Source organism: Narcine bancroftii, chromosome 1, assembly GCF_036971445.1.
Source record: "Narcine bancroftii isolate sNarBan1 chromosome 1, sNarBan1.hap1, whole genome shotgun sequence".
NCBI classification, from domain to species: domain Eukaryota; kingdom Metazoa; phylum Chordata; class Chondrichthyes; order Torpediniformes; family Narcinidae; genus Narcine; species Narcine bancroftii.
This window is the reverse complement of record NC_091469.1, coordinates 491661605-491678980: the sequence shown is the minus strand read 5'-3', so window position 1 is coordinate 491678980 and position 17376 is coordinate 491661605. Positions and strand designations below refer to the sequence as shown.

Sequence of the window (17376 nt, the reverse complement as noted above, 5' to 3'; positions counted from 1 at the left end):
AGAGTGGTGCGGACTCGATGGTCGTATCCGTAGGAATTCAGCACTTCACCAACGAGCCACATCGTTAAGGGCATGGTAACAAACCTGTGTTGGGACAGGAATGCTAGGCAAGGGCAGATGTGGGGGAACCAGTAGATGTCATATATATGGGTCTGGATCCCAGCAACATATTCCTGTGTAGAGCAGATGCACTAAATGATACAGAGAGAATGGCCACAGGTGGGCACGGGTGAGAACGAGTGGGTCCATCAGGTGAGAGTGGCCAATGTCTGTACCCGTGGGGAGCAGTTCCACGTCAACAGCCAAATCCTGAGACAAGAGGCCGAGCAGCCCCGAGTCAAACACCCCTCACTGCTGTCACCTCCACACCCCAAGAATCCACTCCTCTCTGACCCCACCTCTCTTTCCCTACTGCCTCTCCTCTCAGTCCCATCTCCTAGACACCCCCACCTCCTCCCTCTCCCCCTCACAGAACCCCACCTCACCTTTCCTACCGCCTCTCGATCCCTTTCCCAAATCCCCCACCTCCCCTTCTCCTCTCATTCCGTCCTAGATCCCTCACCTCCTCCCACTTCCTCTCTCTTCTCCATTCCATCTCCCAGACCCCCCCATCTCCTCCCTCTCCCCCTCATTGAAACCTGCCTCTCCTTCCCTACCCCCTCTCTTCTTCATTCCATCTCCAAGACCCCCTCACCTCCTCCCTCTCCATTCCATCTACCAGACCCCCACCTCCTCCCTCTCCCCCTCTCCTCTCCATTCCTTCTCCGAGAACCCTCCACCTCCTCCCTCTCCCTCTCCTCTCCATTCCATTTCCCAGATCCTCCCACCTCCTCCCTCTCCTCTCCTCTCGGTCCCATCTCCAAGACCCCCCCCCACCTCCTCCCTCTCCCCCCTCTTCTCTTTTCCATCTCCAAGACCACCCCCCACCTCCACCTTCTCCCCCTTAATTGAAATCCGTGTCTCCTTCCCTACAGCCTCTCCTCTCGGTCCAATCTCCCAGACTTCCCCACCTCCTCCCTCTCCCCCTCACTGAAACCTGCCTCTTCTTCCCTACCCCGTCTCTTTTCCATTTCATCTCCCAGACGCCCCCCCCCCCACCTCCTCCCTCTCCTCTCCTTTCGGTCCCATCTCCCAGACGTCTCCACCTCCTCCCTCTCCACCCTCTCCTCAGACCCATCTCCCAGACTTCCCCACCTCCTCCCTCTCCCCCTCACTGAAACCTGCCTCTCCTTCCCTACCCCACTCTTCTCCATTCCATCTCTCAGAACCCCCCCCCCATCCACCTCCTCCCTCTCGGTCCCAACTCCCAGACTTCCCCACCTCCTCCCTCTCCTCCTCATTGAAACCTGCCTCTCCTTTCCTACCCCGCTCTCCTCCATTCCATCTCCCAGACCCCCCACCACCACTTCCTCCCTCTCCTCTCCTCTCGGTCCCATCTCCCAGACCATTCCACCTCCTCCCTCTCCACCCTCTCCTCAGTCCCATCTCCCAGACCCCCCGCCTTCTCCCTCTCCCCCTCCCTGAAACCTGCCTCTCCTTCCCTATCCTGTCTCTTCTCCATTTCATCTCCCAGACCCCCCCCCCCACCTCCTCCCTCTCCTCTCCTCTCGGTCCCATCTCCCAGACCTCCCCACCTCCACCCTCTCCACCCTCTCCTCAGTCCCATCTCCCAGACTTCCCCACCTCCTCTCTCTCCCCCTCACTGAATTCTGCCTCTCCTTCCCTACCACTTCTCCTCTCAGTCCCATCTCCCAGATCCCCCCACCCCACCTCCTCCATCTCCCCCACTCTTCTCCATTCCATCTCCCAGACCCCCCAGCTCCTCCTTCTCTCCCCACTCCTCTCAGTCCCATTTTCTTGACACCTCCCCCCTCCTCCTCCCTCTCCCTCCTCACTAACCCTGTCTTTCCTTCCCTCCCCCCTCTCCTCTCGGTCGCATCTCCCAGACCCCCCATTTCCCCCCTCTCTTCCTCCTCCACACCACCTCCCTCTCCCCATCTATGACCCCTGCCTCTCTTTCCCTACCCCCTCTCATCTCAGTCTCGCTTCTCAGACCACCCATTTCCCCCTCTTTGCCCCCTCCCCAATCTAGCCTCCCCTCCACCCTCTCGGACCACTGCCTCTCCATCCCTACCCCATCTCCTCTCTGTACCACCTCCCAGATTCCCCTTCCTACTGCTTCTCTGCTCTCTTCCCTCTCCAGCTCCATCTCCCCCCTCTTGGACCACCCCTTATGACCCTACCTCCTCCCCTTTGCATCTCTGTGACTCCCTCACTGCCTCTCCCACGCCACCCTAACCTTCTTCTGCCCTTCAACTCCATCTCTCTTCTCCTCGCCCAACTTCCAACCTTTTCCCCCCTCCTCCATCTGCATTACCCACCAATGCTGTGTCCAGGAATACTATCCAAGAGGCTCTGGGCCCGGATCGTCACATCATGGGGCAGAGAGGCGTCCCCAAGCAGCTGAGGGTATATGCACACCGCCGTTACCTGTAGAAGGTGGAGGACATGAGGTTCCAGACTATCTACCCCAGACCCTCCCCATGCCACATGCCTCCTCCCTCCTCCCCCTAGCCACTCCCCATTCCACCCTCCCCTTTCCCCTTCACTTCCCAGCCCCTCCCTATTCCATCCCCCATTCCACCTTCCCCAGCCCATTCTCCATCGCCCCTCCCCAGCCCTCTCCCATTCCACCCTCCTGCTGCCTGTTCCCCTATTCCATCACCCCTCTCCATTCTACTCTCCCCCAGCCCATTCCCCATTCCCATTCCACTCCCTCCCCATTCCCCATCATCCCTCCCCAGCCCTTCACCCATTCCACAACCCTGCAGCCCCTGCTCCCACCCACTCTCAACTCTCCTGCCTGTCCCCCATCCCTCCACTCTTCAATTCCTCATACCTCCCCCATATCTCCAGAACCTCCCACACCCCTACCACTCCCCTCGTCCTTCCCCTGCCCCTCCCATCCCCTCCTCAAACTGCCATTACCCCAGCCCCTCTCCTCACCCCTCTCTGCCACTCCTATACAAATAAATCAGTATTTGGGAAATGGACACAGAGTCATGGGAAGAAAGGAAAACAAGGATTAACGAGGAGGAAGTGGTTGTTGTCTTAAAGCAAAAAAAGGGTGGATAAATCCCCAGGGCCTGACAGGATATTCCCTCGGACCTTGAAAGGGACTGGTGTTGAAATTGCAGGGGCTCTGGCAGAAATATTTAAAATGTCCTTCACCACGGGTGTGGTGCTGGAGGATTGAAGGGTAGCTCATGTTGCTCTGTTATTTAAAAAGGCTCCAAAGGTAACCCTGGAAATTATAGGCTGGTGAACCTGATGTCTGTAGTAGGTAAATTACTGGAAGGTATTCTAAAAGATCAGATATACAATTATTTGGATAGCTAGAGATTGATAAGGGATAGTCAACATGGCTTTATGTGTGGTTGGTCGTATTTAATCAATCTTATAGAATTTTTCAAAGAGGTCACCAGGAAAGTTAACTAAGGAAATGCTGTGGATGTTGTCTACATGGACTTTAGTGAGGCCTTTGAAAAAATACCACATGGGAAGGTTCAGACGCTCAGTATTCATGGTGAAGTAGTGAACTGGATTCGACAATGGCTGGACGGGAGAAGCCAGAGAATAGTGGTGGATGATTCCATCTCAGAATGGTGGTAGTGGTGGTGCCTCAGGGGTCAGGGCTGAGTCCATTGTTGTTTGTTGTTTATATCAATGATCAATGATAATGTGGTAAATTGGATCAGCAAGTTTGCAGATGACACTGAGATTGGAGACGTTGAGGACAGTGAAGAAGGTTTTCAAAGTTTGCAGAGGGATCTGGACCAGCTGGAAAAATGGGCTGAAAAATGGCAGATGGTATTTAATGCAGACAAGTGTGAGGTGTTGCATTTTGGAAAGACAAACCAAGAACACAGTAAATGGTTGGGCACTGAGAGGTGGGGTAGAACAGAGGGATCTGGGAATACAGATACATAATTCCCTGAAAGTGGCATCACAGGTGGACAGGGTTGTAAAGAGAGCTTTTGGCATATTAGAACATAGAAAACCTACAGCAGAATACAGGCCCTTCAGCCCACGAAGTTGTGTCAAACAGGTCCCTACCTTAGAAATTACCATGCTTACCCATAGCTCTCTATTTTTCCAAGCTCCTTGTACTGATCCAAAAATTTCTTAAAGGACCCCAGCGAATCCACCTCTATCACCGTTACCGACAGCCACTTCCATGCACCCACCTCTCTCCCCATAAAAAACATACCCAGACATCTCCTCTGTACCTACTCCCCAGCACCTTAAACCCATGTCCCCTTGTGTCAACCATTTCAGCCCTGGGGAAAAAGCCTCCAACTATCCACATGATCAATGCCTCTCATCATCTTGTACACTTCTATCTGGTCACCTCTCATCCTCTGTCACTCCAAGGAGAAAAGGCCGAGTTCACTCAACCCGTTGTGAATCTCCTCTGCACCATCTCTATGGCTTCCACATCCTTCTGGTAGTGAGGCGACCAGAACTGAGCACAGTTCTCCAAGTGGAGTCTGACCAGGGTCCTATGTAGCTGCAAGGTGACCTCTCAGCTCCTAAATTCAAGTCCACAATTAATGAAGGTCAATACACCAAATGCCTTCTTAACCACAGAATCAAACTGTGCAGCTGTTTTGAGCTTCCTATGGCCTCGGACCCCAAGATTCCTCTGATGCTCCACACGGCCAATAGTCTTACCATTAATACAATATTCTGCTGTCATATTTGACAGACCAAAATGAACCATTTGACATTTATCTGGGTTGAACTCCATCTGCCATTTATCAGCCCAGTTTTGCATCCTATCAATGTCCTGATGTAACCTCTGACAGCCCTCCACCCTATCCACAGCAACCCCAACCTTCATCTCATCAGCAAATTTACTAACCCAACCCTCCACTTCCTCTTTTAGGACATATATAAAAATCACTAAGAATAAGGGTCCCAGAACAGGTCCCTGAGGACCACCACTGGGCACCAACCTCCATGCAGAATATGACCTGTCTACAACCTCTCTCTGCCTTCTGTGGAGAGGCCGGTTCTGGATCCACAAACCAATGTCCCCTTGAACCCTCCCTACTTCCTTACTTTCTCAATAAGCCTTGCATGGGGAACCTTATCAAAAGCCTTGCTGAAATCCATCTACACGACATCTCCTGCTCTTCCTTCATCAATGTGTTTAGTCACATCCTCAAAACATTCAATCAGGTTCATCAGGCACAAGCTGCCCTTGACAAAGCCATGCTGACTATTCCCAATCTATTAAACCTCTCCAAATGTTCATAAATTCTGCCTCTAAGATCTTCTCCATCAACTGACCAACCACTGAAGTAAGACTCACTCGTCTATAATTTCCTTTCTTGAATAAAGGAACAGCATCCACAACCCTCCAATCCTCCGGAATCTCCCCCGTCCACAATGATGATTCAAAGATCATCGCCAGAGGTTCAACAATCTCCTCCCTCACCTCCACCATCTCATCCCGTCCTGGCGACTTTTCCAACTTGATGCTTTCCAAAAGTTCCTCTCTCTGTGCTGAACCATTTTTTTGGCCTAGCCCCACTGATCTGCACCTAGTCCATATTCCCTCCATACCTCTCCCATCCATGTACCCATCCAAATTCTTAAATGTTAAAATTGAGCCTGCGTTCACCACCTCAGCTGGCAGCTCATCCCACCTCCTCTCTCTTAATATCTACATACTCCAGTATTTCAGTCTGCTGCAGGTCATCACGGCAATCATTAAGACCGTTTTTCTAGTGAATATTGAAGACAATGGTGACATCTGGGCCTGATGTCCCACTCGCCCAGGAAAAGTGCATGCCTAATACATCGCCTGTCCTTTCTCGGTGAAGTGATCGCCACGTGCCCACTATCTGGCTGGGCCAGGCAGGAGGTTGCAGCAAATGGCCTCTCCCTCGTGACTGCATTCATAGCTGCACCCTCGCCGGTGTCTCACGTTTTCACGGAGTTTGCTACATCATGGCGCAACTGAGTATCCGGCAGTATAACTGGATGAGTGGGCTGGGCTCGTTAGACTTGGTTGGCAGCCTAAGGGCAACTCGTCAGACAGTCCATTTAGGAGAAGGACACTCCGACAAAACATTCATGACCTGAGGGCCTGGCCGTCACCGTCCCAGCGGGATAGGCCGTGGAAGATAAACCCTGGGTGTAACAAGAGGGACCAAGTGCGGCCGAACAACAATAAAAAACGTAAAGCTGCATGCCCGCCTCACGTGGTGTGCAAGGACTAAAGCTCGCAGGCTGGAACATCAGAACCAGACTCGCCATAGCAGGCAGTGGTCTCCCAGAACAATGCTCCGCTCTAGTTGCACATGAACTTTCAAGACTGAATATCAACATCGCAGTGAAATCCACTTCCCAGAGGAAGGCAGCCTTCAAGAAAAAGGCACCAGCTACACTCGGTACTGGTCAGGCAAGCCAGAGACTGAGTGATACCTTTCTGCTGTTGGCTTTATGGTCAGGAACTCCATTGCCTTCAAACTTGTGAACCTGCCAACAGATCAGTATCTCCACACGCCTCCCACGCCCCAACTCTTCAGCATGCATGCTCCAACTCTTCAGCAGGCATGCACCAACCCTTCAGCGTGCAAGCCCCAACTCTTCAGCGTGCATGCCCCAACTCTTCAGCATGCATGCCCCAACTCTTCAGCAGGCATGCCCAAACTCTTCAAGTGAACCCTACAGGAAAAGATGTTTCATGCTGATCTGTGCAAGCTCATGCAGAACACTCCTGCAGATGACAAGGTCATCATTCTTCACACCTTCAATGCCAGGGTAGCCTGGAAAGGAGTTCTTGACAAACATGGTGTTGGAAGCTGCAACAACAATGGGAACCTTGCATTAAAGAGCTTTGCGTGGAGCAGCAACTCACCATCACCATTTTCTAGCAGAAAGATAGTCTGAAGACTACTTTGGTCCAAGCATTGGCACCTCAAAGACTACATCTTGGTGCACCAGAGAGATCTTCGGGACGTCTTACTCATCTGAATGATGCCCAGCGCAGAGTGCCACATGGACCATCATTTTGTCTGCTGCAAACTCCGTCTCCACATCATACCCAAGCCAAAGAGAGGAGATGTTCCAAGGAAGAAGTTTCAAGTTGACAATCTCCAATCAACTGAAGGCGAATCTTCAGTCAAGGTTTGAGGATCCCAGTTTTCCCACAGACCTCTCTCCAGAAGCTCTTCACTCATAGAATGCCTTGGGATTTTCTTTAATTCTGCCCACCAAGGCTTTCTCGTGGCCCCATCTGGCTCTCCTAATTTCCTTTTTTAAAGCTCCTGTTGGCCTTATAATCTTCTCAATTTCTAACATTACCCAGCTCTTGGAACCTTCTGTATGTTTTTCTTTCCTTTTTTTAATTTTTAATTTTTGCACTTTGAGCATGTTCAAATTGCATGTAATGTTGTTCCAATCTCTTTTTTGCAACAAAAACATCTATCCGAAGCAGTTGGGTACCATTCTTTTAATTTCTGAGGAGTTATATATAATCTGTGTAGCCAGTTATATTGAATCATACATAATCTACTATTTATCGTATTGAGTACACATTATAAATTAATAGCAAAATTACTAGCAAACAGACTGAATGATTATATACTGAAACTAGTAAGGGAAGACCAAACCGGATTTTTTAAAAAAAAGATGAGCAGCTGATAATGTTTGTAAACTTATTAATTTAATACATGCAGCACAAATAAATAAAATGCCAACGGTAGCTGTTACGTTAGACGCAGAGAAAGCCTTCGATAGGGTAGAATGGAACTATTTGTTTAAACTTTTACAGAAATTTAAACTACTGGAAAAATGCATTAGAGCATTATAGCAAATGGATATGTATCAGATCACTTTAAATTAAGCAAGACAGGGATGCCCATTATCCCCTTCACTGTTCACTTTGGTTATTGAACCACTAGCCGAGTTGATAAGGAAGGAAGGATAAAACTATGATAAAAAGAATAAAAATACAAGAGAAAGAATATAAAATCAGCCTATTTGCAGATGACATCATAGTTTATTTAATAGAACCATATAAGTCAATAAAAAAACTACATATGAAACTGAAAGAATATGGAGAGATATCAAGGTACAAGATTAACACCAATAAAAGTAGTGATGCTAATAAACAAAATTGATTATTCAGAATTTTAAAAAAATACCCTTTTCAAATGGAAATCACAGGCAATATGTTACCTTGATATCAAAATAGATAACAACCTAAAACATTTAAACAAATTAAATTATGAACCATTAATTATAAAATACAGGAAGATCTAGAGAATTGGAAAGAACTACCATTAACTTTAATAGGAAGAGTAAACTGTATTAAGATGAATGTGTTCCCACGAGTGCAATATCTATTCCAAACGTTACCAATCCCCCTGACAGAGAAATATTTTGCAAAACTGAAGAAAATAGTAAGGAAATGTTTATGGAAAGATAAGAAATCAAGAATAGCACTAGAAAAATTAACATGGAGTTACAAACAAGGAGGGTTATAGCTACCAAACATCAAAGATTACTACAGGGCAGATTTTCAATCAGAGAGGAGAAAAACCGGACTGGACTAAGATAGAATTAGACAAATTGGGAGAAAATATTCCGGAACACATACTTTATAAATGGGATAAAAAATTGGTGCAATATAACAATTCACCAGTACTACATCACATACTTAAATTATGGAAAAAAATACAACTGGAAGAAAGAAAGATAAATTATCAAATACCAGAAATGATATTAACACAAAACCCATTAATCCCCTATATAATAGACAATTTATTTTTCAAGGAATGGGATAGAAAAGGAATCAAGAAAATAGAAGATTGCTTTTTGGGAAGTAATTTATTAACATTTGAGCAATTAAAAGATAAATATGGAATAACACAAAGTACAATATTTACATATTGCCAATTGAAAACTTATCTAAAAGTTATATTGGGAAATAGCTTGAGATACCAGAAAGTAGCAACTATGAATATTTAATCATGGACATAATGATAATTTAAAAATTTATTACAAACATGTCCATCAAATTATAATATAAAGAAGAAGATGAAATAAAGTATAAACCGAAACAAAGTTGGGAAAAAGATTTAAACACAGAGAAAAAGAACAAAACATAGGAGAAGTTATGTTTTTCTTTCCTTCTTGACGAGATTTATTACAGCCTTTGTACACCACGGTTCCTGTACCCTACCACAAATTCCCTGATTCATTGGAACGGGCCGATGCAGAACTCCACACAAGTATCGCCAGAACATTCACCACATTTCTTCCGTACTTTTCCCTGAGAACATCCGTTCCCAATTTCAGCTTCCAATTTCCTGCCTGATAGCCTCATAATTCCCCTCACTCCAATTAAATGCTTTTCTAACTTGTCTATTCCTCTCTCTCCAATGCTATTGTAAAGGAGATAAAATTATGATCACTGTCTCCTAACTGCTTTCCCACTGAGAGATCTGACACATGACCAGGTTCATTTTCCAAAACCAAATCAAGTACAGATTCTTCTCTTGTAGGCTTATCTACATATTGTGTCAAGAAACCTTCCTGAACACACCTAACAAACCCCTCCCCAATTAAACCACTTGCTCTTGGGAGATGCCAATCGATATTTGGGAAATTAAAATCTCCCATCGCAACAACTCTGTTATTATTAAGAAATCATTTGGTATGTTGGCCTTCATAGATCAGAGTATTGAGTACAGGATTTGGGATGTTATGTTGAAGTTGTATAAGCCATTGGTCAGGCCAAATTTAGAATATTGTGTGTAGTTTTGGTTGCTGAATTACAGGAAGAATATAAACAGAATAGAGAGAGAGCAGAGGAGATTTATAAGAATGTTGCCGGGGTTTCAGGGTTTGAGTTACAGGGAAAAGTTGAGCAGGCTGGGATTTTATTCCCTGGAGAGTAGACGATTAAGAGCTGATTTGACAGAGGTATTTAAAATTATGAGGGGGTCAGATAGAGTCAATGTGGACAGGCTTTTTCTATTGAGAGTGGGGGAGATTCAAACAAGATGACGTGGATCGAGACTGAAGGAAGAGGTTTAGGACAAACATGAGGGGGAATTTTTCACGCAGAGAGTGGTGGGAGTGTGGAATGAGCTTCTGGCCGGTTTTAATATTTAAGGAAAAGTTGGAGAGGTGTGGAGGGTTATAGGCTAGGTGCGGGTCAATGGGTCTAGGTGGGAGAAGGTGTTTGGCATAGACGAGAAGGGCCGAACTGGCCAATTTTTGTGCTGTAATTGTTATATGGTTATTATAAAGTGAAATTTTGAGAGTGCAGAATCTTTATGTTCCTGTCAGCAACTATGGGGAATGCTATGCACATTTCACAAGTAGATGCTAATTGAAATAATGTCATGAAATGAATAAACTATTGTCTTGGGAAAACAGCCAGAGCCAGGTTGATGTTTTGGACCTTTTTGCAAGGCTTTTGACCTCTCTGCAAAGTGCTCACTCAGAGGTCATTGAGAGGTTATTGTTTACCTAAAATAAACAGATGAATCTGGAGAAGGTTAGGGGTTTTTGCAAGTGAGAAAGAAAAGGATATGCTGCTGGCAGTTTGAATCTCAGATAGAGAGAGAGAGAGGGATAGAGAAGGGAGTTTTTGATTGTGCGTGACACAAAAAGCTGTAACAAGCCAGGAGAAGTTTGTTGGAACTGAAACAGAAGCTCCAGAGTGGCAGATGGCTGGACGTGCTATCTGTCTGATGTTTGTCATGGAATAAAAGAACAGAAACGAACTCTGTGCTAGCCTGAAAGAAAGAGGTTATCATCTGGAGAACCCTGATGGGGCAAGTTCCATCAGCAAGACATTGAGGTGACTCATGGTGGTACCTCAGTTGTGGAAATCCTGGAACAACAAATCTCTCTCTCTGCAACCTTCAAAGAACCTTCTTGAGCAGAAACCATTTACCTTTCGAAGACCAAAGCCTGGTGAACTTTATAAATGTTAAATTCTGTGCACAGAATAAGAAATGCCTACAACCAGTGAACTTGGTGGAATGAGAAGTGAGATTGAACTGTGAACCAATGAACTTATCTTAAATTTATACACACATCACATACATGTGCGCTTAGAATTAGAAGGGGTTTAAGTTGAGTTAGTTAAGTTAATAGTGATAAGTTAAAGTTTGATTCTGTTTTCATGTTTAAAGATGATTAAAAACAACTTTTGTTTAAATAACCATTTGTTGTGGTGAATATCTATTGCTGCTGGGTTTTGGGGTCCTTTGGGCTCATAACAATTGACGCGTGGCATTATGAGATTATTGCTATTAGTGAGACTTGTTTGCAAGAGGGGCAGGTCTGGCAGCTCAATGTTCCGGGATTCCATTGTTTCAGATGTGATAGAGGGGAAGGGATGAAAGGGGAAGGAGTGGCATTGCTAGTCAGGGAAAATACCTCAGCTGTGCGAAGTCAGGACAGCCCAGAGAGCTCATCTAAAGAGGCCATGTAGGTGGAGATGAGGAACAGGAAAGGTGTGACCACACTGATAGGGGTGTATTATAGACTGCCCAATAGTCTGAGAGAATTAGAGGAGCAAATCTGTAGAGAGATAGGAGACTAGTGTAAGAAACAGAAAGTTGTGATAGTTGGAGATTTTAACTTTCCACATATTGAATGGGACTCTCACACTGTAAAAGGGCTGGATGGCTTGGAGTTTGTCAAATGTGTTCAGGAAAGTTTTCTAATCCAATATGTAGAGATACCAATGAGAGAGAATGCAAAACTTGATCTCCTATTGGGGAACCAGGCAGGTCAGGTGACAGATGTATGTGTAGGTGAACATTATGGGTCCAGTGACCATAATATCATTAGTTTCAAGTTAATTATGGAGTTGGATAGGTCAGGACCCCAAGTTGAGGTTCTAAATTGGAGAAATACAAATTTTGTGGAAATGAGAAAGGATCTAGGAAGAGTGGATTGGAATAAGCTGTTTTCTGACAGGGACGTGTTCTGCCAGTGGGAGGCCTTCAAAGGCAAGATTTTGAGAATGCAGAGCTTGCATGTTCCTGTCAGGACTAAAAGCAAAGTTAACAGACACAGGGAACCCTGGTTTTCAAGGGATATTGGTGATCTGGTTAAGAAGGTAAACAGCAAGTATAGGCAACAAGGAGCTAATGAGGTACTAGAAGAGTGTAGAAAATGTAAGAAAATACTTAAGGTTCAGGAAGGCAAAAAGAAGACTTGAGGTTGCTTTGGCAAATAATGCGAAGGTAAATATGAAGGCCGCCGCCGTCTACCCTTCGCCCGGACCGGGGCCGGGGCCGCTGCTGCTCTCCCTGTGCCCGGACTGGGAGAGCAACAATGAAGACGCTGTTTACATCCGGTACCGCACGGATGGCAGTCTCTTCAATCTGAGGCGCCTGCAAGCTCACACCAAGACACAAGAGAAACTTGTCCGTGAACTACTCTTTGCAGATGATGCCGCTTTAGTTGCCCATTCAGAGCCAGCTCTTCAGCGCTTGACGTCCTGCTTTGCGGAAACTGCCAAAATGTTTGGCCTGGAAGTCAGCCTGAAGAAAACTGAGGTCCTCCATCAGCCAGCTCCCCACCATGACTACCAGCCCCCCCACATCTCCATCGGGCACACAAAACTCAAAACGGTCAACCAGTTTACCTATCTCGGCTGCACCATTTCATCAGATGCAAGGATCGACAATGAGATAGACAACAGACTCGCCAAGGCAAATAGCGCCTTTGGAAGACTACACAAAAGAGTCTGGAAAAACAACCAACTGAAAAACCTCACAAAGATAAGCGTATACAGAGCCGTTGTCATACCCACACTCCTGTTCGGCTCCGAATCATGGGTCCTCTACCGGCACCACCTACGGCTCCTAGAACGCTTCCACCAGCGTTGTCTCCGCTCCATCCTCAACATCCATTGGAGCGCTCACACCCCTAACGTCGAGGTACTCGAGATGGCAGAGGTCGACAGCATCGAGTCCACGCTGCTGAAGATCCAGCTGCGCTGGATGGGTCACGTCTCCAGAATGGAGGACCATCGCCTTCCCAAGATCGTATTATATGGCGAGCTCTCCACTGGCCACCGTGACAGAGGTGCACCAAAGAAAAGGTACAAGGACTGCCTAAAGAAATCTCTTGGTGCCTGCCACATTGACCACCGCCAGTGGGCTGATAACGCCTCAAACCGTGCATCTTGGCGCCTCACAGTTTGGCGGGCAGCAGCCTCCTTTGAAGAAGACCGCAGAGCCCACCTCACTGACAAAAGGCTAAGGAGGAAAAACCCAACACCCAACCCCAACCAACCAATTTTCCCTTGCAACCGCTGCAATCGTGTCTGCCTGTCCCGCATCGGACTGGTCAGCCACAAACGAGCCTGCAGCTGACGTGGACTTTTTACCCCCTCCATAAATCTTCGTCCGCGAAGCCAAGCCAAAGAAAAAGAAATATGAAGGATTTTTATAGGTATATTAAGAGAAAATGAATAATAATGGACAAAATTGGTCCCCTGGAGGATCAGAGTGACCAACTATGTGTGGAGCCTCATGTAGTGGGGGAGATCTTAAACAATTTTTTGTTGCATCAGTACTTACTCGGGAAACTGGCCTAGGCTACCAGGAAGGGAAACAAATATAAGAGACATGAAACATATGGAGATTAAGAAGGAGGAGGTACTTGCTGCCTGACAGAGAATAAAGGTTGATAGATCCCCCTGGCCTGATATGATGTTCCCTCAGACCTTGAGGGAGACTAGTGTAAAAATGGCAGGGGCCCTGGCAGATATATTCAAGATGTCCTTAGCCACGGATGAGGTGCCAGAGGATTGGAGATTAGCTCATTGTTGTCCCCTTATTTTAAAAAATTACAAAAATAAACCAGGTAATTATAGGCTGGTGAGCTTGAGCTTGTCATCAGTAGTAGGTAGTAGAGTTCTGAGAGATAGGATATATAGGTATTTGGACATCCATGGGCTGATTAAGGACAGTCAGCATGGCTTTGTGCATGGTAGGTTGTGTTTAACTAATCTTGTAGCGTTATTTGAGTAGGTTACCAAGAAAATAGATGAAGGAAAGGCTGTGGATGTCATCTTTGTGGACTTTGACAAGGTCCAACGTAGGAGGTTAGTTCAGATACCAGTTATTCATGGAGAGGTTGTAGAGTGGATTCGAAATTGGCTGTGTGGGGAAAAAACGGAGAGTAGTGCTGGATGATGCTTCTCAGACTGGAGGCCTCAGGGATCAGTGCTAGGACCATTGTTGTTTATCATCTATATCAATGATCTGGATGATAATGTTGTAAATTAGATCAGCAGGTTTGCAGATGACACTAAGATTGGAGGCATTGTGGACAGCTAAGTAGGTTTTCAAAGTTTGCAGAGGGATCTGAACCAGCTAGAAAAATGGGCTGAAAAATGGCAGATGGAATTTAATGTAGACAAGTGTGAGGTGTTGCATTTTGGAAAGACAAGCCAAGAAAGGACGTACACGATAAATGGTCAGGCACTGAGGAATGGGGTAGAACAAAGGGATCTGGGAATACAGATACATAATTCCCTGAAAGTGGTGTCACAGGTAGACAGGGTTGAAAAAGAAATTTGAGTACAGGAGCTGGAATGTTATGTTGAAGTTGTTTAAGAGATTGGTGAGGCCAAATTTGGAAATTGTGCTAGCTACAGGAAGGATATCAATAAGATTGAAAGAGGACAGAGATTTATTAAGATGTTGCTGCTTCAGAAGTTCAGTTACAAGAAAAGAGTTACAAGAATGAAGAATAATGAGGGGAGATTTGATAGAGGTTTACAAGATTATGAGAGGACAGGGTGGATATGAGTAGGCTTCTTTCACAGAGGAGATAAATATGAGAGGACATAGCTTTGGGATGAAAGGAAAAGGTTTAGGGGGAACATGAAGGGGAAGTTCTTCACACAGAGAGTGGTGGTAGTTTGCAATGAGCTGTCATCTCATGTGGTGAATGCGGGCTCAATTTTAAGTTTTAAGAATAAACTGGATAGATACATGGATAGGAGAGGTCTTGGAGGGTTATGGAATAGGAGCAGGTCATTGGGATAGTGGAATAATGGTTGGCACAGACTAGAAGGACCGAATAGCCTGTTTTCTGTGCTATAGAGTTCTAGTACATCTTTCCAGAATCTGTTTCCCCACCTGTTCCTCAATCTGTTCCCATTGGCCTTCATAAATCAAAGTATTGAGTACAGGAGTTAGGATGTTCTGGTAAAGATGTTCAAGATATTGGGGAGGCCAAATTCGGAGTGTTGTGTGCAGTTTTTGTCACCAAACTACAGGAAAGATATCAATAAGATAGAAAGAGGGCAGAGAAGATATACTAGGATGTTGCCTGGACTCCAGGAACTGAGTTACAGGGAAAGGCTAGGACTTTATTCCCGGAGTGCAGAAGAATGAGGGGAGATTTGATTGAGGTATTTAAAATGAGGGGGCCAGGCAGAGAAAATGTAGGTTGGCTTTTTCCATTGAGGTTGGGTGAGATACAAACCAGAGGACATGGGTTAAGGTGAGAGGGGAACAGTTTAGGGGGAACTTCTTCACGCAGAGAGTGGTGGGAGTGTGGAACGAGCTGCCAGCTGAAGTGGTGAATGCCGGCTCAATTTTAACATTTAAGGAGAATTTGGACAGGGACATGGATGGGAGAGAAATGAAGAGCTAAGGACTGGGTGCAGGTCAGTGGGACCAGGCAGAAAAATGGTTCAGCACAGACTAGAGGGACCAAAGGTCCTGTTTTCAGTGCTGTAGAGTTCTATGGTTGCTTGATGTGGGGGGAGGGGTGGAAGGACCCTGGGATCAGCAGCAGGTTCCCCTCAATGTTGGAGGAAGTGTCCCTCCCTATCTCCCTATCCCTGGCCACATTCCATCCACCACTCTCTCCACCCCAACAAAGACCTGAAGTGTTCATCGTCTCTCCCACTGTGGATGCTGCCTGTCCTGCCAAGCATTTCCAGAAGGTTCTACTCTGGCGGCAGCGTCGACCCTTGACCTCACCTGTCGGAGGAATGTGATTGGCTTCTGCCCCATGGCCTGGGGGTCTCCAGAGTGCAGTTCGACCACCTCCGAGAAGAGCATCTTCAGACCCTGGTGGCAGGAAGCAAAACCATTCAGCCCACCTGGCCCGTGCCATCCCAGCAAGCAAGCGGTGTGGTCGAGCCACTCTCTCTCACCATGTCCATGGGGTCCATGGCCCCAGGCTCTGTGACCGCAGGGTCCGTGGCCCCAGGTTCCACGACTGCAGGGTTTGCAACCACGGGGTCTTTACAGCTCATGATGGGGTAGGAGTAATGGTGAGGCCTTTCAGCCATGTTCCCGCAACCTTACGCTCCCTCCCCTCTCTCCACACCCGAGTCCCAGCCCGAAAGGACCAACACTGAATCTCCTCTGCCTTCACAACCCTCCCGCGGAGAATATTCCACAGATTTCCGACCCACTGAGGCCGGAAATTCTCCCACCCTGATCTCCGATACCAATTGTTCTTTATTCAAGGGTCGCAGGCTGTCACCTTCAAACTACCCACAGTGGTGGTCATCTCATCACTCGGAAACAGGCCCAGGTTGTCCATGCCCAGCCCCACATCAGCCCCAAACCCCACCAGACCCCTTCCTATCCTCGAGTTCTCCATGTTTCTGAAAGGTTGATGAGTGAGGGGATGACAGGAGAGGTAAGGTACATGGTGTAAGAGGGGGTGGTGAGGGAAGGGGGATGAAGGAGGGGGAGTGAGGGAGAAGAGGTGAGGTTGCGTGAGGGGGCGGTGAGGAGGGTAAGGGAGAGAGGGAGGATGTAGGGGAGGTGTGGGGTGAGGGAAAGGGGCGAGTGAATGGCAAGGGAGGGAGAGAGGGGGTGAGGGAGGGATTGAGGAGGAGAGGGAGAGTTGAGGAAGAATGAGGGGGTGAGGGAGGGGGATGGAGTAGTTGAGGTAGAGGGGCAATGGAGGGGGTAAGGGCGTGGAAGGGGGAGAAGGAGGGGGGAGAAAGGGGATGGAGAGATTAAAGGAGGGGGCGATGGAGGGGGAAGAGGGGGTGGAGGGGGAGAGGGAGGGTTGAGGGAGGGGGAAGAGTGAGGGGAGAAAGTGAGGGAGAGGGGTCAGAGGGGAAGGGGAGGAGGAGGGGAAATGGGTGAGGGAGGGGTATGGGCAAGTGAGGGAGGGAGAGAAGGTGAGGTTGGTTGAGAGGGCAAGGTAGGGGGTGAAGGGGGACCAAGGAGGGACCAAAGGATGGGGATGGTTGAGGCTGAGGGAAGAGAGGGGGAGAGGAGATCCCCCCAGTCTGGTGTCACCCACCTGCCGGAGATTATTCCTCATCTCGGCCCCCATGCA

General features: G+C 47.2%; 1 protein-coding gene across 1 annotated transcript in view; it reads right to left on the bottom strand.

Moving 5' to 3' along the window:
* The window catches only part of LOC138761946 (alanine aminotransferase 1-like), a 67751-nt gene extending 50378 nt beyond the window's left edge, over positions 1–17373 (bottom strand). The window contains exons 1-3 of the mRNA XM_069934997.1: positions 17341–17373; positions 16053–16142; positions 2382–2490 (exon numbers count right to left, since the gene is read on the bottom strand). Of these exons, the coding sequence (XP_069791098.1) occupies positions 2382–2490; positions 16053–16142; positions 17341–17373 (232 nt within the window). The remainder of the gene's footprint in view (positions 1–2381; positions 2491–16052; positions 16143–17340) is intronic.
* Between the last annotated feature and the right edge of the window lie 3 nt (positions 17374–17376).